The sequence below is a fragment of the Spermophilus citellus genome, assembly GCF_964194105.1.
Source record: "Spermophilus citellus genome assembly, chromosome: X".
Classification (NCBI taxonomy): domain Eukaryota; kingdom Metazoa; phylum Chordata; class Mammalia; order Rodentia; family Sciuridae; genus Spermophilus; species Spermophilus citellus.
Genome location: NC_138190.1, coordinates 127756354 through 127782640, shown reverse-complemented (window position 1 = coordinate 127782640; position 26287 = coordinate 127756354). Strand labels below are relative to the sequence as shown.

General features: G+C 36.1%; 1 protein-coding gene across 1 annotated transcript; it reads left to right on the top strand.

Annotated features, from left to right (window-relative positions):
* Positions 1–11658: 11658 nt before the first annotated feature.
* LOC308639292 (3-hydroxyisobutyrate dehydrogenase, mitochondrial-like) lies at positions 11659–12853 on the top strand. Its single transcript, XM_081277490.1, is given in 2 exon segments — positions 11659–11929; positions 11932–12853. Coding segments are annotated over 2 exon segments (993 nt in total). The 5' UTR covers positions 11659–11691; the 3' UTR covers positions 12687–12853.
* Positions 12854–26287: the final 13434 nt, after the last annotated feature.

The following is a 26287-nucleotide window of genomic DNA, read 5'->3' as shown; positions in this document are numbered from 1 at the left end:
AAGGCCTATTGAAGGAACGTGTTTAGTCTATGTATAGAAGTTCATTCTCATTTTTAATTTTTTTTAGTTATACATGGACACATTTATTTATTTATTTATTTATTTATTTATTTATTTATTTATTTATATGTGGTGCTGAAGATGAAACCCAGTACCTCACATGTGCGAGGCAAGCACTCTGCCACTGAGCCACAATCCTAGTCCCATTCTCTTTTTTTTTGCGCAGAACCATTGAGTCTGGATTTTTTTATTTCCCCCCAAATCATCTGTTTCTTTCTTTGTACTATGCAATGTAGATACTTTGTGAGGGTGATGAACTAAAGGCTTAGGGTGTCTAAGGTGTGTGTGTGTGTGTGTGTGTGTGTGTGTGTGTGTGTGTGAGAGAGAGAGAGAGAGAGAGAGAGAGAGAGAGAGATAGATAGATAGATAGAGAGTTGTATTTTCTATAAAATCTATGCGAAGATCAAGTACCAGTTATGATTACAATCAGTGCGAAGTAAACTCATGCACTGGAGAATTATCTGCAAGATCTATATCTGGAGTTTTCTTAAGGACAATTTCCCCCTAGGGTAATGGGGATGGAATCCAGGGCTCATGCATAGGGAAGCACTCTACTGCAGAGCCATATCCCTAGTCCAAAGATGAAAAGTTTATGAAACCTCTTTTAAAAATAAGTGATTCTCATTTGATGAGATCTGAAATAGATTTTTTTTTTCGGTACCAGGGATTGAACTCAGGGGCACTCAACCACTGAGCCACATCCCAGCCCTATTTTGTATTTTATTTAGAGACAGGTTCTCACTGAGTTGGGTCTCACTCAGTTGCTTAAGCAACTCTCTTACGTTGAGGTTGGCTTTGAACTCACAGTCCTCCTGACTTAGCCTCCTGTGCTGCTGGGATTACAGGCGTGCACCACCATGCCTGGCTGAAATAAAATTTTTTTAAGGGAGAGAGAGAGAGAGAGAGAGAGAGAGAGAGAGAGAGAGAGAGAGAGAGAGAAAGAGAATTTTTTAATATTTGTTTTTCAGTTTTCAGTGGACACAACATCTTTATTTTATTTTTATGTGGTGCTGAGTATTGAACCCAGTGCCGCGCACATGCCAGGTGAGAACGCTACCGCTTGAGCCACATCCCCAGCCCTGAAATAAATTTTTATCTTTTATTCCATTATGCTTTGTGAAAAAATTTGAGGGACCAGAGGACTCTTGATTCATTGAAAGTATGTTGGGTAAAGATCAGTAAAGTTGAGGAAAGGGAATAGAGGGAGGGATGGAGGAGGGAAGGATAAGGGGGAAGCAATGGAGACTAAATTAGAGCAAATTATATTCCATGCATTTATAATTATGTCACAATGAGTCCTAATGTTATGTATAACTAATATGAACCAATAAAAAGTGGGATCTTTTTTTCCAGGATGCTAGGCAAGACACCTAGGATCATCAGACCTATATCCTTCCTTTGACAAACTTCATTATGGTATCTTTCATTAAGGATTAAGAAACGCATTATTGAATTGTGGTCATATAAGCTATAGGGTCCTGAATTATGTTCAAGGCAGAAGTATATTTTCAGAATGCAAATGAATGGGTTCAGCATGGATGTTACTTGTTCCATACAACACTGAAATTATCTTATCCTCATCCTGGGAAGGTTGAGAGTGTAGGTGCATGTATATAAAGATTGCTCTTTCATAGCAAGTGATGATCACAGTTTAGTGGGAACCAGAGGTAGAAAAAGCCTTGAGAGTGGCCTCTATGCAGTAGGTATTCAGGATAGCCATAGAATTCAGAAATAGGATAGTGCAAAGAATCTAAAAGTTCAGGACAGTACTAATGCACCTCCGGCAAGCACCAGGATCTCCTTGACTAGTACTGAGAGCAAGTGAGCTTAAAGATCATTTTGTGCTCACAGATAAAATGATTGACTACATTGTGGCCACAAAATTAGATTGGTTTGACTAGGACAGAAATCATAGCAATTAGTAAAGCACTGGCTCAAACTCCTGACACCATCCAGATGCAAGTAAAAAGAGATGGCCATTTGGAATAAACAGCCACTATAAGATATGGTGGGAAAGTCATTTTGGCATTTTACAAGAACCATAGGTGTGGAGCTTGTAGAGTAGCATATAACTAAGAGGGATAATTGGCTGAGAAAGAAGTACATGGGGGTGTGAAGACAGGATTCAATCTGGATAATAGCAATGATGAGAATATTACCCATCAGGGTGACAGAATAGATGAATAATATAGCTCAAAAGAAGAGGAGCTGAGGGCTGGGGATGTGGCTCAAGCGGTAGCGCGCTCGCCTGGCATGTGTGCGACCCGGGTTCGATCCTCAGCACCACATACCAACAAAGATGTTGTGTCCGCCGAGAACTGAAAAATAAATATTAAAAATTCTCTCTCTCTCTCTCTCCTCTCTCACTCTCTCTTTAAAAAAAAAAAAAAAAAAAAAAAAAAAAAAAAAAAAAAAGGAGCTGAGTTGCAGGCTGCCTGGAGAGTCCCACCAAATGAATTCCATCACATTTGCATCATTTTCCTCACTTGTGGAAATCATCATCCCTTCTATGAAGAGAAAAAGAAGAAAGATGTGAAAAATGCAATGTAATCTCAAGAAGGGCTCTGGAGAAAGTTCAGGGATGAATGATGCAGGAGAAGTTCACCACAGGGGAGAAAATCCATGATTAATGCTATTCTAGCAATATTCCTTTTGATCTTCTCACAGCCGTGGTTAGGGAAAATTTCATTGTCAATGAGACCTCATTTTTAGCTCCTCATATTGTCACTCATAGCAGTCACACCTGAAGAGGCAAAACCATACCCTCCTTATAGAGTATTTGTATTAAAAGGGGCATTTTTCTATACAGTTTTCTTTGGGTGGCTGTACTTGATTCCATGGCTGTGATGAGGGTTTTAATGGTGAAGCACAGTTCTCCAAAGGAATTTCCACATTTGTCAAGGCATTTATGTGGCCAGGTGATGTTACATGCTATCATACTCAAGGTGAACTAACTCAAATCCTAAACAAAACATTTCCCCTGTCTTTACCTAGGTAACAAAAATAAAATACAAATTAATTTGATTCCAGTCAGACTTCGGGTCTTGATCATTGGCTAATTATGGAAAAAATCTCCTTGACCCAAGCAGGTAATAGATACCATAGAAACTAAAGATCTAGTCACCAACATCAAGAAACTTAAGGGATTTGAATATGAAGAGAAGCCAACAATGTGCCAAGAACAGCTCTGTATCATCTTCAGATATTGCTTCCTGTAAAATTGCATACAATCTTTGCCCAGCATAACTGTGCTATAATGTAGCTGAATAATTATTATCTTATGAAGGTTATTGGTGCATATTATTTATACAGAATAGTGAGTTTACTGTGGCATATTCGTACATACATATAATATGGTTTGATGAATTTCACTTCTCAGTAAGTCCTCTTGCCCTTATCTTCTCTTTCCCCATGCTCCCCTACCTTTATCCTAGTGGTTTCCCTTCTACTTTCATGAGACTCATTTTTTTTTCTTTTTTTCCTCTTTCACAAATGAGAGGAAAACATCATGACACTTGTCTTTCTGAATCTGTTAGTTACTTTCCCGGTCCATCCATTTTCCTGCAAATGCTATTATTTAATTTTTCTTTATGGCTGAATAAAACTCCATTGTGTATATATACCACATTTTTTTCATTTTTCATCTGTTGATGGACACCTAGGCTGATTCCATAACTTGGCTATTTTGTTAATTGTGCTACAACAAACATGGGTATGCAAGTATCTCTCAAGCACATGTATCTAAAGCTTTGACCTTCTGAGGATAACTAATACAACTCTCACATATCTGTCAGGGGTCATATATGAGTAAAAAGTAACTTAAAAATATTAATGGCTTTGTTTGCAAAGAAAAGATGATTTTTAAAATGCTCTACCTAACTGTAAAGTTAAAAGTCCTTCTCTTTTTAAAAGAGGAAGATGAACACTTCTCTATATAAAATTTACTCCTCTCTGGAAATAGTTTAAAGTACATGTTAACCTATGTTGTTTCCATGGCTAGAAATGCAGTGTTCTGAATAAATACATCTGCTGATATATATATATATATATATATATATATATATATGCGCATTTGTGTGGATTTTTAAAAACTTAAGGCCAATTTATTCATTTACTTGATGAAAATGAAGATATTAAGCATACAATTAATATTGTATTTTTAGTTGAAGGTTATCACTGACATAATAAAAATGAGAGATGACAATGAGGTATAGTAGAATAAAGCAGAGAGAAAAGAAGATGAATATCAAGTTGGGATATAGGAGAGAATAATATTTTTGGTGTGATTGTGAAGGTAGAATTATGACTGCAAGAAAATTAGAAGAAGGTAGAGTTCAGCTGAGTAGGAGGGCCAATTTTCTGTGTTGATAACTAGAGTTATTCAACAATGATGGAATAGGAAGTTTCATGAATTAATGAAATCACTGGTGCCACATTTGATTTCAGCCTACTCAACAATAGAGTAGAGGGGTCTCTTGTATCAGACCAAAACCTGAATTAGGCTCAGTGTGTAAAACCATGAGAGTCTATGCTGTCATAATTATGGGAAGGAAGAAAAGACAGACAGACATAAGAGCACAGAAAAGACACTAGAAAAAAGAGGCAGACTAGAGTTAGACTAGAGGAATACAGAAGAAGCAAGTGAGCAAAGAGTGATGGAAAGAGAGAAGGAAACATGTTTATCTAAAGAGAGGCAGGGAACTGCTTAAGCAAAAGTTTTTTAATGCTTTACTAAAGGGTGTGTGTCAGCTGATCCCATGACTCTGGAAAAGGGTCAGACCACACCTCTAGAAAACCAAAAATTCACATAGTTAATAACTACTCCTTGGCAACCCAGCGGAAGAAGGTATTGCATGCTTATTATAGAAACCACGAACAAACAAATTTATAACAGCACAGTTCATATTAGCAAGACCCTGAAACAAATAAAATGTCCTTTGATGGAGAGCAGACACATAAACACTAATGTATTCCCAGAATGAAATACTATATAGCTGTCAAAATAAATTTAACTGCAGAGATGCATATCTTTTTTCTTCCCTAGACACAACTATTTGTGATCTTTTTCTCCACTGAAGGGATCTGCTACACACTCAAGATGACCCATACTATCAACATGTAATCATAGTATATAACTCTTCTCATTTGAGATAGTAAGACACACTTTCTTATGTTCTCTGACATTATAAAATATTAAACCTGATAAAACATTTTATAGCATAGAGCAAAAATAAAGATCAAGGATTAGTTTATACTTTTCCTCTCCTGGTCACAATATGTGAATTTTCTCATTGGATTTCTAAGACTCGCACTTTGCCAGATCATGCTTATTAAATTTAAATTATTTACAAATGCAAGGCATTTTTTTGTGATAGAACAAATGGTCAGGGATTCCCTTAAAATTTCAGAGACAGGTATGTCCAAAGAACTCTTAAATCACAGTATATCAATGATTGTCTTCAAATATGTCTGTCTAGGGCTAGGGGTATAGCTTAGAGATAAAACACTTGCCTAGCATGTGTGAGGCCCTATATTCCAACCTCCTGCATCACAAAACAATGTGTTACATCTGATAAGTCTGATAATTCTCCTTTCTGGACAGACATGAAATCAGCTAACTCTACAGACTGTACCAAAGTTTTAAATATGGTTACCCACATTAATTAGCTTCACTTCCACACCTCTATTAACTCCTCAACTTATTTCTGCTCTTTCCATGACACAACTGAACTTACCTGAAATAAAATTACTGACCAAAAAGATTACTAAATGACCAAATTCAATATTCTTTCTCAGTTTTTGATTCATTTCATTTCACTACTCGCCAGTATCACTTCTTGAAATGTTTCCTTTATCTTCTAAGATCCATTTCCTCTTGATTCACCTCTCACCTCTGTGAATATTCTTTTACTATAAGTTCCATAATTTTTAGTAAAATCACTAAGGGTCAGTGATTTTATTTTTTACCACTGCATTCTCTTCAATGCAACTTCTCTGCTCCATCCCAGTTCAGTTTCCTTGTCAGCTTTCTTTGGTTTCTATCCTCTAAATGCATGCATTTGTACATTTTCAGTATCATTCATGATAAACTAGCTTACTCTATAGTAATAAACAACCCCTGCATTTTGAGTAGGTTGAAACAAGATGGGTTTATGTTTTGCTCAAGCTACATATCCATTAGCAATGGGGCTCTGCTCACCAAGGACCCAGATTGAATGGGGATTCTCCTTGACACATGCTTTTTTTTTATTGGTTGTTCACAACATTACAAAGCTCTTGACATATCATATTTCATACATTAGATTGAAGTGGTTTATGAACCCCCAATTTTACCCCAAATGCAGATTGCAGAATCACGTCGGTTACACATCCACTATTTTACATAATGCCCTATTAGTAATTGTTGTATTCTGCTACCTTTCCTATCCCCTACTATCCCCCCTCCCCTCCCCTCCCATCTTCTCTCTCTACCCCATCTACTGTAATTCATTTCTCTCCTTGTTTGTTTTCCCATTCCCCTCACAACCTCTTATATGTAATTTTGTATAGCAATGAGGGTCTCCCTTCATTTCCATGCAATTTCCCTTTTCTCTCCCTTTCCCTCCCATCTCATGTCTCTGTTTAATGTTAATCTTTTCTTCCTGCTCTTCCTCCCTGCTCTGTTCATAGTTGCTCTCATTATATCAAAGAAGACATTTGGTATTTGTTTTTAGGGATTGGCTAGCTTCACTAAGCATAATCTGCTCTAGTGCCATCCATTTCCCTGCAAATTCTATGATTTTGTCATTTTTTTATTGCTGCATAGTACTCCATTGTGTATAGATGCCACATTTTTTTTTATCCATTCATCTATTGAAGGGCATCTGGGTTGGTTCCACAGTCTAGCTATTGAGAATTGTGCTGCTATGAACATCGATGTGGCAGTATCCCTGTAGCATGCTCTTTTAAGGTCTTCAGGGAATAGTCCGAGAAGGGCAATAGCAGGGTCCAATGGTGGTTCCATTCCCAGCTTTCCCAGGAATCTCCAAACTGCTTTCCAAATTGGCCGCACCAATTTGCAGTCCCACCAGCAATGTACAAGTGTACCCTTTTCTCCACATCCTCGCCAGCACTTGTTGTTGTTTGACTTCATAGTGGCTGCCAATCTTACTGGAGTGAGATGGTATCTTAGGGTGGTTTTGATTTGCATTTCTCTGACTGCTAGAGATGGTGAGCATTTTTTCATGTACTTGTTGATTGATTGTATATCCTCCTCTGAGAAGTGTCTGTTCAGGTCCTTGGCCCATTTGTTGATTGGGTTATTTGTTATCTTATTGTCTAATTTTTTGAGTTCTTTGTATACTCTGGATATTAGGGCTCTATCTGAAGTGTGAGGAGTAAAAATTTGTTCCCAGGATGTAGACTCCCTATTTACCTCTCTTATTGTTTCTTTTGCTGAGAAAAAACTTTTTAGTTTAAGCAAGTCCCATTTATTTATTCTTGTTATTAACTCTTGGGTTTATGTTTTGCTCAAGCTACATATCCATTAGCAATGGGGCTCTGCTCACCAAGGACCCAGATTGAATGGGGATTCTCCTTGACACATGCTTTTTTAAAAAAAAATTTAGTTGTTGATAGGGCTTTATTTTATTTATTTATATACAGTTCTGAGAATCGAACCCAGTGCCTCACACATGCCAGGCAAGTGCTCTACTGCTGAGCCCCAGCCCCAGCTACTTGACACATGATTTAATGATTACTAAGGCAAGACAAAAGAAGAATAGTAAAATCTATACTTCCTCTATAAGCTTCTGCCTGAAAATGACATAAGTCAATTTTAATAACATTTATTTGGTTAAAACAATCATATGGCAATGCTGTCATGTATATGGAAGTAGATGAGAACTAGAAAATTGCAAAAGATTCTAATGATCACCATATATCACTCACTAATCTCTGTAACTTTACTCTTTCTGTAGATGTCTTCATTCTTTTTTTTTTGTACTCATGGCTTTCAAAGCTTATAACTAGAAACCAGATATCTTTCTTTAGCTTAAGACTCACATGTCCATTTGGCTCCCTGAGCTCCAGACTGTTAGAAATTAAAACATTTAAAAATTAAAATGTACTTGTGAATATTCTATTCCACTTAAAACTGTCATTGATTCTTTTCTACATTTGCTAATGACACCCCAATTTTCCCATAAATTATGCCATGAAATTTAGTCATCATTTCCCTTTCCTTTAGTGTTGCACTACACTCACTAAAGTTCGGTGATTTTAGTAATGCACTGTCTCTTCAATATGGTGTCTCTGTTCTGTCCCTGTCATAACTTTCCTTATTAATGTCTCCTGAATAATTTTTGCATGGGCTTTTACAATAAGTTCCTGACTAATTTTTTTTTACCATTTTAATCTGTTCTGGACTTTTTTTTTTTGCCATAGTAATCTTATGTTTTGACTATGTCACTCTTCTACTCCCAAAGCCTGTTTCATTCTCTACTTCTTACCAAGCTAAGCCCTTCTCTTAGAGTAAATTAAATTAACAAATGGATATAAAGCCCCTGCATGTGCATGCTACTGTGCTAATTGCTGTTCTAACAGCACTCTGTGCATACTTTTATTAGAGCACTTTTTATTAAATTGTAGCTATTGGTTTAGAGTTCTTTTTCATCACAAGACTGAGAGACTATCTTTTTTTCATGTCTATCCAGTTCTTATTACATTATTAAGGACAAAAAGGACACTAATAAACATATAGATACTTTAGAGGAAACAGACATAAATGAAAGACATAATACCTGCCCTGGAAGAAGTCACCATCCAGCAGGTAGAAGGGGGAGATGAGCTCTGCAGAGATAACTTTAAATAAGCCCAACAACCTTGCTACTCCATTGTAGAACCCCATGAGCAACAAAGATGCATTTTGACCAGGGGATCTTTAGTCCACTTAAATTTGAACTCAATGAAACTTCGGGGATTGACTTATTAATAGCTATGACAGATCTCTTTGGTTCCAAATTTTCTCTGTGGTCTTTGAGGGAGGCTTTTAACTTAGAATTTCATGGTATTATGACCAGATTTATGTTTCAGCTAACCAATATTTTTTCTTGCCATGGAATGAAGGACTAATACTGAAAATAAAAGTAGGTTTGCTGTTGTTGTTGGGAAAGGAAGAGAAATAACAAGAAGGTAGACACTGCTAATCAAAAGTTCTGAATCCAACACTGCTATGGACAGTGTGCCAAGTGTGAGTCAACTTTCATAAAAAATGATGGAATATTAGAAGTTGGAGTTATCTCAGATATTTGAGTTATGAGGAATAATATGGTGCATATCACTGGTACTGCAGACAGACCTGGGTTTGAATCTTGGCCTTGCCACTTTCAAGTGAACTTCCAAGTGAACGTAACCTCTCTGGACTTTAGTTTTGTCATCTGTAAATAATTTCTAACTCAGAGTTGTGTTATAAATATTAAATGAGCTTATACATAAAACATTACCCCTGGTATACAGTAAGCACTCAAATTTATTTCTATTCTACAATTATTATAGGAGCCTAAATGTGCTGCTTAAGATGCAGGCATTGACTGGAAGGTAGACAAGATGACCTTTTAGGTTATTACAGACCTATGATTCTGAGTTTATAATTCTTTGGCTGGCTGGGGGAAAAATAAACTTTACTCACTGATGCCTGTGCTGATCAGATAACCCCAAAGCCCAGACACACTGCATAATTCTCCGACAGCAATAACTCAGCTGGCAGTTCCCAGGCAGAGATGTGGGAGAAAGTCCAATATCCGGGCAGCACTAGGATCTACAACTTCCTGTGTTCTGCCTAGTGAAATTTGACCAGATAAGAACAGTTAATAAGAAGCTCTCTAGATAGAAAAGCTCCTTTTATCTCTGAATGAGAATATATTGATGTTAAATACCTGAATGGATGAGGTTAATTTGAATAGTGTTCTATTATTGCAAGAAATATGGAAAAAACTCTTCATAATCGTGGCACAAACTGAAAGAAATTTCTTCTTATCCTGTAAAAGTGATGGCTCTACTGCCTATGTGAAAGGAAAACATCAACTTTTATTTATTTATTTATTTTAGTACAGGGGATTGAATTCAGGGGCACTCGACCACTGAGCCACACCCTTAGCCCTATTTTGTAATTTTTATTTGGAGACAGGGTCTCACTGAGTTGCTTAGCACCTCACTTTTGCTGAAGCTGGCTTTGAACTCACGATCCTCCTGTCTCAGCCTCCCCAAGCTGCTGGGATTACAGACATACACCACGGTGCTCAGCTAAGCATCAACTTTTAAGAGTTGAACCCAGAGGCATCTCAGTGTGGTGTATAAGAGAAAACCAAGTCTCATACCCTGGACTTGCTTTCTGTAACACGTTTGCAAGTCGTGCCACATTCCCATCAAGGCTTTCCTTGCAGTTCCAGATATTTCCAATTGGACTACAATACTTGAATAAGAAAACAAGCATCACAATGAAAATATTTAGTGGCTATAAATTCAATTGCCCAGAAGTTCTTGTCTTTGGGATACTCAAGGGACACAGTCCCTGGGAAATAAATTATTATTTCCCTTGTTTGCTCTACTATGATTACAAACTATTCAGGTAAATATTTTGATTAGTAGGTTCTCCTAGTGAGTCATTCCCTTTCTTTTCTTGAAATAATTTCCTAAGCGTGATCACATGCTTCTTTTGCTCCTAATGGCATGGAAAGGTAAATTTTATAGTGTTTTTACTATAAAATGTTAGGGGCTGCAATCATGGCTCAGTCTCCTTTTCTCAGTAAGCCCAATCTCTGGACATGATAAAACTTAGAATGGTGTGACTTTACTTTGTGTACAACCAGAGATCTAAAAACTTGTGTTCTATATGTGTAATATGAATTATAATGCATTCTGCTGTCATATCTAACAAATTAGAATAAATAAAATTTAAAAATTATCAAAAAATAGAGTAGCTTAATATTTGAGTGAGCTTTGCTGTGACACAATTTTCAGTTGGAATCAGAACTGCTGCTTGCTAATTTTGTGAACTGGAACTTCTCTGTATCTCAGTTTTTCATCTGGAAAATGGATGTGATAATGGGAAAATGTATAAAATAGGGTTGTTTGGAGAATGCAATAAAATAATGCACAGCAGTGCCTTATTCAAATGTTCGGTAAATGATCATAGCTATTATTAATAAGAAGATTCTTCAATGATTCATAAGCCAAGAGGATGTAGCTGAAGTGGCAAGTGTGCATGTAAGCACTTTATGAAGTTTGAGGTAAACCTGAGTGTATACCATCAATCATTCCATAGAGTTGAAGTATTCTAGGATTAGAGGTATTTATGTGTGTGTGTCGTGTGGGGGTGCTGCAGTGTAGTTCTTCAGGACTCCTGCGGCTTCTTGGACTACAGTTCTAACAGGGAATGCTTGGGCAGTAGCAATTTGAAATGCCCAAAATCCTTGATCATTAAAGTAAAGCAGATGAAAACAGTCTTTAGTTATGTCATATATGACAGGACAAGCATTTAGGTACACCATCTAGTGCCTACTGTTTTACTTTTCCAGCAAAAGGTTGACAATTAGTCTGTGGGGTAGCTGGGAGGCGGTGGAGGTCACCGCTGGGAGGCGGGGCGGGGGCAGCATGGCAGCTTCCTTGCGGCTCCTCCGAGGAGCCACCTCCGGCCTCCAGTACTGGAGCCACAGGCAGCGGCCGGCAGCAGCCAGCCTTGCAGCGGTGTGTTCTAGGTCAATGGCTTCTAAGACTCCAGTTGGATTCATTGGACTGGGCAACATGGGGAATCCAATGGCAAAAAACCTCATGAAACATGATTATCCGCTCATTATTTATGATGTATTCCCTGATGCATGCAAAGAGTTTCAAGAGCAGGTGAACAGGTAGTGTCTTCCCCAGCAGATGTAGCTGAAAAGGCTGACAGGATTATTACAATGCTGCCTACCAGTATCAATGCTATAGAAGCTTATTCTGGAACAAACGGAATTCTAAAAAAAGTGAAGAACGGCTCATTATTAATAGATTCCAGTACTATTGATCCTTCAGTTTCAAAAGAATTGGCCAAAGAAGTTGAGAAAATGGGAGCAGTTTTCATGGATGCCCCTGTTTCTAGTGGTGTGGGAGCTGCTGGGTCTGGGAACCTAACGTTTATGGTAGGAGGAGTCGAAGAGGAATTTGCTGCTGCCCAAGAGTTGCTGGGGTGCATGGGCTCCAATGTGGTGTATTGTGGAGCTGTTGGGACCGGGCAGGCTGCAAAGATCTGCAACAACATGCTGTTAGCTATTAGTATGATTGGAACCGCTGAAGCTATGAATCTTGGAATCAGGTTAGGGCTTGACCCAAAACTATTGGCTAAAATCCTAAATATGAGTTCAGGACCGTGTTGGTCAAGCGACACTTATAATCCTGTTCCTGGAGTGATGGATGGAGTTCCCTCCACTAATAACTATCAGGGTGGATTTGGAACAACACTCATGGCTAAGGACCTGGGATTGGCACAAGACTCTGCTACCAGCACAAAGAGCCCAATCCTTCCCGGCAGTCTAGCCCATCAGATCTACAGAATGATGTGTGCAAAGGGCTATTCCAAAAAAGACTTCTCATCTGTGTTCCAGTTTCTATAGGAGGAGGAGAACTTCTGAACATGCCTTTTGGCCATGGACATTGTTGGGAACCAGACTATCTTGGAGCCACCTCCTAGCTCACTCCACAAGTAAATGGGTTTAATCAAAGGTCATCAGTCTCTTTTGATTATCTGTGTTAAGTACTCTCTAGGATTTTCCACCCATTTTTAACTGCTTATTCTTTTTGTCTATTTAGCAAACATATTATTGGGGGGAAAACATTTTTTTTTTCCTGCTGGCCACTGATGGTTTCCGCTAACTAGCTGAATTAACCTTTTTAAAAAAGTTTGATCTTTCAGTATCTTCTACTAAATCGTTGAATACTTTGAACAGGAAATTTACTTAGCAAATAAAATAAAATATTGCCAAATGTTTTGTTAATAGGACGAAACCCATCTTAAAGGAAAGAAAAGAAATTGCTGTGAGGAAAGGAGTTAGAGAAAGGAAGTATAGTGAATTACTACCTGTGTTCCTCAGGAAGTTTGTCCTGTTAACCACGAGCTGGTATCTTGCATTCCTGAGGTTACAGATTTATTTTCCAGGGAGTTGATAAAGCCAGAGGACTTGTTGCTGCTTGTTTTATAATTCAGACTCTGTTACAATGTCTCAGTGTTCCCCTCTTGTCACAACTCCTAGTACTCAGCAGATTTATTTCTATATTTTTTTTGCTTCTGTATACATTCTTATTACATATTTTTTGACTTCAAAAATGATATCTTTAGACTGTTTCAGAGCCAATGATGATATTTGCTTTAGAAATATTACATTATTCTAAAAATAACCATATTATTTTGAATTTAAATAAATTTATATGCTGATAAAAAAGGTTGACAATTCCCTATTTGGCTTTTTCCTCAAATGTTATAAATTCAACAAAGGAGTTGCAATGCATTTACAATTCTTGCCACTGAGGATGTGGTCTGGGTAAGTTAGAGAGCCAAATTGAGAAGTTCTGTGAAAGGCTTCCTATCTGTTATGAGTTGGAAACACATCTGAGATCTGCACTTAAAGAGAGAAGGAAAACTGGAAGATATGGTGGGTTGGTATTTTGTACATTTAACATTGGACTTGAAGTGCCAGGAGTATGGACTTGTTCTTTTTTATTATTTTTATTGTTCCCCACATGTTAGAGGTGTTTGTTGCACCAGGGGGATCTAGGTCTCACTGTAACTGCATGAACTTGAAACACAACTTTGGGCAATACATTTTGCCTCTCTGAGACTTAGATTTTCTTTCTTTCAAATATTGAAGTGAAATTTATATATGATAAAAGAAAGTATAAAATATGAATTTATATATGCATATATACACACATGCAACCACAACTTCAGTAAAATATACAATATCTCTATAATACCCAAGGATTCTATTATATCCCCTACCAATCCCTACTTCCAACAACATCTACTGTTCTGTTTCTATTTTCCCACACTGATCTTGCCAGTTCTTGAACTTCCTATGCATGAAGTTGCAACTACTTCCAATGACTATATACATGTTTTTGCATCTAGCTTCTTTTACTTACTTAACTTACTTAACATAACACTTTTTTTAAAATTTGGTACTAGGGATTGAACTCAGGGGTACTCAACCACTGAATCACATTCCTATCCCTATTTTGAATTTTATTTAGAGACAGGGTCTCACTGAGTTGCTTAGAGCCTCACCATTGTTGAGGCTGGCTTTTGAACTCAAAATCCTCCTGTCTCAGCCTCCCAAACCACTGGGATCACAGGTGTGCACCATAGTGCCTGGCTTAACATAAAACTTTGGAGATTTATACATGTTGTTGCATGTATTAGTCATTTATTGTTTCTTATGTCTAAGTAATATCCCATCGCATGGATATGTCACACTTTGTTTAACTATCCTCTTATTGATGGACTTTAGGCTCTTTGTAAATTGGGGGCTATTTTGAATACCCACTACTGTGAGCATTCAAGTACAAATCATTTTGTGGTTATATGTTTTCAGTTCTTTTGATTGAATACCTAAAAGTGTAGTGGCTGGTTCATATAGTTTTGATTCTTAAGATGTTTTCAGAAGTTGTTTGTTGTCTTTTGTTGTTCTTCTTGTGACAGTTCTCACTATTGTGCTCAGGGTTGTTTCGAAATCCTAGGCTCAAGCAATCCTCCCACTTCTGCTTCCTGAATATACATGTTCGTACCATTTTACATGCCCACCAACAATATATGAGAGTTAAGATCGAGTTGCTCTACATCCTTGCCAGTATTTGGTACAGTTTGCCTTTAAAATTTTAGCCATTCTGGTAGATGTGTGGTAGACTCATTTTTTAAAAGCTATTTTGATATAAATTTAGATTCAGAGAAAAGTTGTAAAATTAGCAGAGTTTCCATTTTCACCATATCATCTTGTGATTTTAATTTTCAATTCCTTGATGACAAATAATGGCAATTCACATATTTTCCTGAATGAAGTGTATGCTCCATTCTTTTTAAAATATTTATCTTTTAGGTGTAGATGGACACAACACAATGCCTTTATTATTTTTTTTTATGTGGTGCTAAGGACTGAACCTGGGTCCTGCCCGTGCTCTACCGCTGAGCCACAATCCCAGCCTTCCATTCATTTTTGTACACTTCTTATTGGTTCTTTTTAGTTTTACATGACAGAATTAATTTTGATATAATTATGCAAACATAGAATATATCTTATTCTAGTTCGGACCCCATTCCTAAGAATGTACATCCTAAGGAAGTACATGATGGTGGGATTCACTATGGTGTATTCATATAAGTACATAGGAAAATTATTTCACATTCATTCCACTGTATGCTCCATTCTTTCCCCTGTATTAATTAGATTGTCTTTTGTTACTGAGTTTTAGCTCTTTAAATATCCCAAATAGAAAATTCTATCAAATATAAACATTGTGAATATTTTCTCCAAGTCTGTGATTTGCCTTTTCATTTCCTGAATGATGTTTTTGAAGAGCAGAAATTTTTAATTTTGATGAATTTTAGTTTATCCATTTTTAAATTCTTAGTTCATTTTTTGGGTTCTGTTCAGGAAATCTTTGTCATTGCCAATGTCATGAAGATATTTCCCTATATTTTTTCTGAGAAATTTTATTGTTTTAGCATTTACTTTACTTTATGATCCATTTTCAATTAATTTTTGAGCAAGGTGTAAGGTAAGAGTAGAGGCTTATTTTGTTTTTCTATATGAGTATCTGCCAGGGTTTGGCAAACTGTAGCCCATGGATCAAATCTGTCTTGCAGCTTGCATTTGTATGGTCCTCAAGTCAGAGTGTTTACACATTTTTAAATGATACCTGATTTATTTATTTGTTTATTTATTTATTTATTTATTTATTTTTGGTGCTGGGGATTTTACCCAAGGGTGTTTCACCACTGAGCCACATGCCCAAATCTTTATGTTTTATATTTTGAGCTGTCCCCAGCAGTTTACACATTTCTTTTCTTTTTTTTTTATTGATTATTTATCGCATTACATAGTTCATGATATATCATCTTTCATACATTAGACTCAAATTGTGCTTTGAACTCCCATTTTCACCCCAAATGCAGATTGCAGAATCACATCTGTTACATATTCGCATTTTTACATAATGCCATATTAGTGACTGTTGTATTCTGCTACCTTTCCTATCCCCTACTATCCCCCCTCCCCTCCCCTCCCCTCCCATCTTCCCTCTCTACCTCCCCTGCTGTTGTTCAATTCTCTCCCTTTTTTTTCCCTCCCCCTTGCCCCTCATAACCTCTTATAATTTTATGTATCCTTGAAGGTCTCCTACCATTTCCATATGCTTTCCCTTCTCTCTCCGTTTCTCTCCCCCCATTCGTCTTTGTTTACCGTAGTCTTTTCCTCATGCTCTTTCTTCCTGTTCTGTTCTTAGTTTTTCTCTTTATATCAAAGCAGACATTTGGCATTTGTTTTTTAGGGCTTGGCTAGCTTCGCTTAGCATAATCTGCTCTAATGCCATCCATTTCCCCGCAAATTCTATGATTTTGTCATTTCTTAGTGCTGCATAATACTCCATTGTGTATAGATGCCACATTTTTTTTATCCATTCATCAATTGAAGGGCATCTAGGTTGGTTCCACAGTCTAGCTATTGTGAATTGTGCCGCTATAATCATTGATGCAGCCGTATCCCTATAGTGCGCTCTTTTAAGGTCCTCAGGGAATAGTCCGAGAAGTGCGATAGCTGGGTCAAATGGTGGTTCCATTCCCAGCTTTCCCAGGAATCTCCATACTGCTTTCCAAATTGGCCTCACCATTTTGCAGTCCCACCAGCAGGTTTACACATTTCTTTACACATGTTCAGAATCTCAATGACTAGAGAGGCTGAGGTAAAAAGATCGCAAGTTTAAGGCCAGCCTCACCAACTTAAAAAGAAAAAAAAAAGCTGGATGTGATGGCATAATTTCAGCAGCTGGGGGGGGGGGGGCGGCTGAGGTAAGAGGATCATAAATTCAAAGCCAGACTCAGCATAAGCGAGGTGCTAAGCAACTCAGTAAGACCCAACTCAGTGAGACCCTGTCTCTAAATAAAAAGTACAAAATAGGGCTGGGATGTGGCTCAGTGGTTGAGTGTCCCTGAGTTCATTCTCTGGTACCAATAAATAAATAAATAAATAAAATATACAATTAAAAAAGTGAGATGATGTGACAGTGATACCATATGACTTGCAAAATCTAAAATAGTTCTTAATTTCTCATCTGGTCCTTTATACATGAAGTTTGCCTAGCCCTGCTTTGTACTATTATTATTACATGTATTACATCTACATATGATAAAAGTCCTATAGACAATGCCATACTTTTTACTTTTGCAAACACATGAGTTATAATGAAATGAAGATGAAAAGAGCAAAAAAGGTTTAATATTTACTCAAATATTTATAATTTCCAGAACTTTTTACTCCATTCTGAGAATCTCATTTTCCTTCTGTCAAAATTTCCCTTTGACCTAAAGAACTTACTTATCATTTCTTTTAGTGTAGTTCTGCAGGTGACAAATTTTGTCACTTCAGTTTCTTTTATTTGAAAATGCTTTCATTCTCAAAGAATATTTTCACTGGATACAGAAGGCTGGAGTGATGATTTGTTTTATTATTTCAGCACTTTAAAGGTATTGTTTTGCTCTATTTTAGTCTCTTCATTTTTCTGATGAGAATTTGACCATTAATTATTTTCCCTTTTTAATATGTATATATAATGTTGCTTTTCCTCTACTGATTTTTATATTTGCTTTATCTTTGGATGACAAAAATTTGATTATAATTTTTTTGTGCTTACTATACTTGATGATTTCAGACACACTGCATCTGCAAATTTATGCCTTTGTTTAAATTTAAAACAATTTTAGCCATTTTATCTTCAAATATTTATCTCTTTAATTTTCTGTTTTTTTATTATATCAGAACTGTTGGATATTCTCTAATGGGTCACTGAAACTTTATTAATTTTTATCTGAATTAGTTTTTCTCTGTGTTCTTCACACTGGTGAATCTTCAATTTCAATTTGACTTTCACCCATCATCTCCATTCTGTCTTCAAGTACATACAATAAATTTAATTTCAGATATTGTATTTCAGTTCTGTAATTCCATTTTAACTTTTTTTTGGTTTATTTTTTTTCCTGGGACTTTCTGCCTTTTCATTCATTTCAAGTCCTTCCCCCATCCTTCATTGAGAATAGTAAGAAAAATACTTTAAATACATTCTGCCAATTGTGCCATTTGTGTCAGCTAGTGAAAGGTCTCAGTTGATTTTCTTTTGTATTGAGAATGTATAACATTTTTCTGTTATTCTCTATATTGGTTGATTTTTGGATTGTGTCACACATATTAATATAAATTCTAAATTGTGGAGGATCTAAATTATGCTATTGCTCTCTAATGAGTGTGTCTTTTGTTTGAACTGACAATTGTCTTAATTAAACTGAAATTGTAAGCTCTGCTTTTTGGATGGCAGTGCCAATCTTCTTTCATATCTTTTGCATTTAAGTGAGCTTCTTTGAACTTTCTGTATGGTTCAGTAGTCTGCCAGATATGTGGTCAAGCAGAACTTGGGGATTTATTTCCTTAATATTTTCCTTCTGGAGTATCCTCTCTTTCTCCAGCACTGTGATTTCTGTAAATTCAAGTTTTTCATCCCCAGTAGAGAAATATAAACCACTCTGCCCATGGCACTGCCTGCACATGGCCTTAAGTTAAAACCCACAAAAATGGGAATGCATTCTGTGTAACTCCTTTCTTCCAAGTGTGGACTCCTTGCCAGTTTCTGCCCTTCTGTTTCTTCCCCAGTGTTTCCACATAGCAGCATTTTTTGTATTATGCCTGGAAACTGTGGTTGTTGTTTTGCAGGAGTGTTGATCTAGTAAGAGTTTACTAAACTACTACCAGAAGTGGTAATCATCTCTATTTTTTCCTGATCAGATATGGTAAGGGCTTACTCTTTTTATTAGTGTGTTCAAAGAACAAACTTTAATTTTTATTAGCCTATTTTCTAGTTTATTTGTTACTGCTCTTATTTCTATTATTGATTCTGTTCTTACTCTGTATTAAATCTGCTCATTGTTCCCTAGCTTTTTACAGATGAAGTATAGATGATTGACTTTAAATCTTTTTAAAAATATAAGTATTTAAAGCTATAAATATCTCCTAAGGCACAGCTTTAGCTGTTTACTATGAATTTTTACATCATAGTTTATTTTTATTCAATTTGATGCAGTCTCTAATTTTTCCTTTGAGTTCTTCCTTTATCCATTTTACTTGATATTATGTTACATAAAATTTCAAAGGGTGTGGAATTATTATTATTATTGGAGCTTTATAGTTATACATAGTGATTGTGTTCATCCTCACAGACTCATACATGCATGGAAATCTATTTCAGTTCATGATCCCCTCTTTTCCCTCCCCCCTTTACCTCCTGTCTTCCCTCCCCTCTTACATTCTTCTTCCTCTACAAGACTTCCTTTCCCTTGTCTATTAATTTGCATTTGATTGATTCTTTAGGTAATATTAGCTTTCCCTCCTCTTTCCTTTATTTTCCTCTAGCTTCTGCATATGAGAGAAAACATTTGACCTTTGAGTTTCTGACTTTGGCTTATTCACCTAGCATAATATTCTCCATTTCTATCCATTTACCCGAAAATACCATAATTTCATTCTGTTTAATGCCTGAGTAGAACTCCATTTTATATATATAATATATATATATGATTTCTTAATCTATTTGTCTATTGACAGGCATTTGGATTGATTCTATAATTTAGCTATTGTGAATTGTACTGCTATAAACATTGATGTGGCTGTAATTTTTTAAAGATAGTTGGTTTTTATTTGTTTCAAATCTATTTTCTTTGTGGCCAGAATACATATTCTGCTAAATTTCAATAGCTGAAGTTTATTAAGTCTTTAAATGGAATACTAGTGTTTTAACAATATGAATTCAGGCAATATTGTTGACAGTGTTGTAAAAATCTTTTATTTTTTCCAATTTGTAACATGTTGTCTCCATGTTTGTTAATAATCTTTTTCTATCATCTCCAAGCCAGTGAAATGTCATTTCAAATATACTTTTTTTAGTCTTTAGATTTACATTTGTTTCTTTTTTAGAATTTCAACTTCTATATTGAATATTCACTTGTCCACTTATTTGGCCACCTGTTTTAAGTCCTTGAGCATATTTATAATAGCTTTTAAACTATTATCTGTTAATTCAGCATGGATCATTATGGCTTCTATTTTTATTCACTTTTTTCTTATTACTTTGTGTTATATTTTTCTTTCTATTCATGTCTTTTAATATTTGATTATATAATAACAGTATTGATGGTATTTTGTAGAAATTATTGATTTTCATATCTTCCTCCTAACAATATTTTGCTTTTTATTCTATCTGAATTTTAAATTATAGGCTGATTATCTTGAGTTTTTAGAGCCTAAATATTATACTTTGTTGCCATGGTTCCAAATCAGTTTTACTGTTAATCTTGGGGTGAATCTTTAATCCTCAAACCTAGTTTTTATTCCTAAATCATGGCACTTTTGAAGTTTCAATAGAAAACCTACAATATTTACCAAAGTCCTCCAAATTGGTGGAATTCAATCTCCAAGGTGTCTCACTATTGTGAGCACCCACTAAGATGTTTTCAATTTTTCTTTCTTTCCCTCCTTCCTTCCTTCCTTCCTTCCTTCCTTCCTCCCTTCCTCCCTTCCTTCCTTCCTTCCTTCCTTCCTTCCTTCCTTCCTTCCTTCCTTCCTTCTTCCTTCCTTTCTTCCTTTCTTCCTTTCCTTCTGGTTCAAGGGATTGAACCTATCAGTGCTTAACCAATGAGCCACATCTCCAGCCCTTTTAATTTGAGACAGGGCTTTGCCAAGTTGCTGAGGCTGGTTTTGAACTTGTGATCCTCTTGCCTCAGTCTCTTGAGCTGCTGGGATTACAGACATGTACCACCACACCTGACCTTAGTTCTTCTTTTTTTAAAAAAATCAAGAAACTAAACCTCTTATGTGTTCTAGGAGGTTCTACCCCCCAAAAAATATGGCACTTTTGCTCCTCTTTGAGCTGATCTACTACTTTCTTCTTTCATAACCCAATCATTTCTCCTCTAAACCTTCTTGCATTGTCTCACACGTGAGCTTTTGAGGGGACACCTCACTTCCAAATCACAACACACCACCTATCAATCTCCTTGTCCATTTGGCTCTACACTTCTTTGTCTTCTTCCTGTTCCTCAAGCATACCTAATTCTTCCTTCAGCACGTTTGCATTTTCCCCTTCATTCTAGTACATTCATCTTCTCACTCTTTGAACTTAACACTAAGCATTTAATGTGACTGTTTCATTCTCAGTATAAGTATCACTTCTTTGGAGAGATTTTTACCTTACAATTCTATTTTAAATAGGCTCTACCCTTTACTCCTTATTCCAGGTTCCTGTTTGTTTCCTTCAAGAATACTTACACTTTTCAAATTATTTTATTTACATATAAGATAATCTGGTTAATATCTCTCTTTCTGTAAAAATGTTTAGTCCCTAAGGTCAGGAACTTTGTCTTTTTCCATGTAGATCCCCAGTACTAGTAAATTACCTAACAAATGGGAGATACTTAATAATTGGTTGAATAAGGAATAAAAAAATACAAAGTGTAAAATATTCTCCAACACCTACACTTAGATACCCACATACACCTATGTACCTTCTCCACAATACTAGCTATGGGCTTTTGTAAAAAAAAGTGTGATAAGTTTGCTATACACTGAATAAACTAGGTCTTTCAATATATACTCATTTGAAATACCAGAGTTATATGTTAATGATGATGATAAGAATGGTAATTATGGCTAGTGTAGTAAGGTGTTTATTATTTGCTAAGAACTGGACTAAGCTTTTTATATGGTTTACCTTTTCAATCCTCATAACAACACTATGAAATAGAGATTATTACATTCTCCTACACACAGATAAGCATGAGGTTTCAGTGGTTAAGGTAAATTGCTCAAGATTGCACAGCTGGAAAATAGATTTTTGAATCTAAAAATCTAGCCTCAGAGCCAGGTCTTTCTGCTAATAAAGCCTGTATATATGTGTCTATGTGCACATGTGGGCAGGCACATATGGACATACAGGACTATGACTCAAATATGTTAGTGGAAAACTTTATTTGAGGATAATTTTAACTGAATCAACAACAAAATAATTTCAGGAACAAATGAAAAATTTTCTGCATGTCTCTTTCCATGTGTTGAAATAGTAGATTTCATAGTTCTAATTTCATGACATGTTAAAACTCAGAAATATTTCAGAGGTAATACATTAATTTTTTTAAGTACAGACATTATGGACAAATTCACTAAAAATCCAATGATATATTCTCAGCCTTTTTCAAATTTTAAATTACTTTCTTCAAAAAATTTCCAGAAAAAGTTGTGGTTATGGTTCTTGAGTGCATTTTCTTCACTCTGCTACTGCCAGTCCCCAGCATGAAGCTCTTTGCTCCATGATGTCGATTTTTGAGGGGTCATTTCAACCTTCTAAAATGTTGCCTTGTGATTTTGGCACATGTTATGAAGAGATGGTGTGCAGAGAGGCAGAGTTGCTCATTATCAACTGCAAGTCATAAGTGCTGTTTGGCAGAGATAAGAAATTTAAACAAGCTTCCTGAGGTGTAAGGTAGTTCCAAAGTACTGCCTATTTAATATAATTTGAACTTGTTCATTTGGCAATAAAAGGAAGATTTGAAGAAGGCCACTTTCACAGTAAACATTTAACATAAATGCACCTGAGACACAAATCTTTAACTGATTAGTTGTTCTTATAATCCTTTATACTTTGTATTCATCCGGAGTCTTGACTTCATGTCAGGAGCCTTCTTGTAGCTTGTTCTCCACTTCCAGATGTAACATATTTCTCTCTAGAGAAAAACCTTGTCTAACGTCTCCCTGAGGTAATCAAAACGAAAGACATTAGTTTACCTGTCTAATTTTCTCTCACAGCTAAAAAGGTCCCTGCCTCTCCCCAATAAATTTCTCTTTGTCAGCACAAGGCACATCTCATTGCTCGTTCTTCTCAACCTCCTCTTAGTCTCTAATGAAAATGATCAAACTTCAATAAGTATTAGGCTTGTAGTTTTACTCCTTTTTTTTCCCCTTCCAATCACGTTTGTCAACCTCCTCCCCACTGCCACCTCCACAATTGACTTTATCTGCTTGCTGTGTCTTGTTAGCTAGTTCATAGTAACTCCCCTCTAGTTTCAGAAGTGGTTTAGGTTAAGTCAGAAAGATTAGAAAACACCAGAAATTAAATTTATGCAAGAATTTGTTCAATTTGTGAATTGGTAATGTCAAATATAATTTGCATGACACCATAGATTCCCTTTCAAAAGAGATTTCACTTGGGGTTCCTATGTTTTCTCATTTCCATTCACATTTACAACAGTATCCAGTGAGTTTGTGGTTGATCAATAAAGTATTAATCCCAGGAGTGCTTGGCAGAGTGAAACAGAAATGATCAAACTGGGGGTCTGCTTGTCAGGATGTACCTAGAAGCAGTGGTGGAGTCAACTGAGGTTGATACAAGTGCGGAGACTTTTTATTAGTCATATATCACTGAGTTTAGCATTTTCTTTTTCCAGAATTGAGCTGGTTCATTGTTATTTTGACCTAACTTCAAACACTTTTGAAATACAAATGACCCGTGAACACAAGGAAACACATTTAATCTCATTTCTCTGTCTTTCTTTTTTTGTGGAGTTGGGGGTCAAATGCAGGGCCTTTCTCATGTTACACCTCCAACCCATCAACCTAATTTCTAATGAGATAAATTCAAATTAGGATAACAATGAGAATATATTTTTTCAGTGTGTCATGTCATAAATTATTTCTAAATGATTCAGTCCTTACTGGTATAGGCATAGTCAACGACCATTTATACAATAGGTATGGATATTAAAGAACCAACTGACAGAATTTTTTTCCTTTTTGGCTCACATGTATTTAGTATCAATCATGAGCTAGACATTGTAATGAAAAGTTAACATTCATTATCTCTATTACTTCATTTAATTTTCAAGACAACCTTGTGAGGTAGGTACTCTTATAATCCTTATTTTACAATGAGAAAAAGGAGGCTTAGAGATGGAAATTAGCTAAATTCCACACAATTGTGAGTCATAGACTCAAATATATGTCTGTCTGATTCTAAAACCTATGCAAGCCTTGTTGAATATAAGGATTATAAGTGATTTTCCATTTCTTCTCTACTCTAACCTATTTTATAATAATGAACATTATAGTTTTCATAACCCTCAAATAAAGTACATATTTACTTGTGTGGCAAGTCATTAACCCTGAGGCAAATTTGTTCTTTTTATGAGGGCAACACCTTTGGAAGTTGGAAAGAGTATTATACACTGTTAGAGAAAACACATTCCTATCTTATGACCAAGACATGTAATTTCAGGTTCCATAGGTCCATATGGTCATTGGGTTCAGTTCTCATTTTGTACAAAGTCTTAAAGGGTTCCTTGCTTCAGCAGAGGCCCCTCCATGTGGAATCTTATATACTAATTGAGTAATTGTTCTCTTTCTACCCACTAATATCCATCACTTTAAAGCATGGGTCATGGCATATCTCATACAAAAATCATTGGTATAAGAGATTGTACACTTTGCAACTTTACTCTCTATCACCTATAAAAGAGAATATTTGAATATTTCCTATTTAGTAAAATGAGTTAGGCCACTCAGGATTAAAATGTACTAATAATTATTTCATTAAAAAACTGTCCCTCGGGGGCTGGGGTTGTGGCTCAAGCTCGCCTGGCATGCGTGCGGCCCGGGTTCGATCCTCAGCACCACATACCAACAAAGATGTTGTGTCCGCCGAGAACTAAAAAATAAATATTAAAAAACAAACAAACAAACAAAAAAACTGTCCCTCCGGCTGGGATTGTGCCTCCATAGTAGAGTGCTGGCTTAGCGTATGTGAAGCCCTGGGTTTGATCCTTAGCACCATATAACAATAAATAAATAAAATAAAGGTATTGTGTTCATCTACAACTAAAAATTAAATATTTTAAAAAACCCTTCCTCAAAATTTTCCCATGTTATTTACTACTTAAAAAGATGGCATCATAAAAATTTAACATGTTTTTTCTCAGTGAAAGGATTTTCTATTTTACCTGCCTGTTAGAAACAGAAAAAATACATTTGAAACTAAATGCATTTGAAATAAACTTACTAAAATATTGTTTAGTATTTCTACCTTATAATTTTTGCAAGTCAAGAGCAAATTGTAAATTAATAGATGAGTGAAAGGAAGTATAGTAGAGTAAGGAGAATGGAGAAGGGAGGGAGGATGGAAAGGGTGGATCATGAACTGAAATTCAATTGCATGCATGTATGAGTTTGTCAGGATGAACCCAACTGCTATGAATAACTATAGAGCTCTAATACAAAAAAAAAAAAAAAGAAAAACAAACAAAAAAGAGCAAATTGTTGGTTATGAGGTCCATGGGATATTCACATCCTTTTAGAACTTTTTCTTCCTAGTTTTCTTAGAGCATTTTGTACACTCTTTTTCCTCAAGGTATAAATAAGATATTAATATAGATGTCACAACACCATAAAATGTACAGATAATTTTACCCTCATCCTAGGGACTCCCTTGACTGGGATTTCAAGTACATGTGGATGACTACCCCAAAAAATATGGTGACCACAATCAGAAGGGATCCACAGGTGGAGAAAACCTTGTGCCTGGCTCCCACAGAGTGAATTCTCAGCAGGGCAACCATAAGCTAGTATAAGACATGAGGATGAAGTTGAAGGGCAGGGGCAGTATAATTATGCCTATGACCAGACAAGAAATAAGCCTGACTGGGGTGTGTAAACAGAAGTGCTTCAATAAGACCTGTACCTCACAGGTAAACTGATTGACAATGCTATGTCCACAACAAAGAGCAGGAATTGCAATGATTAGTATTATTGCCAAAGGAAGATACTGGACCAGGTCACCATTGCCACTGTATGCAGACCTGGTTATTCATAATGATGGTATATAGCACAAGGGATTGGAGATTACAACAAAAATCTGTCATAAG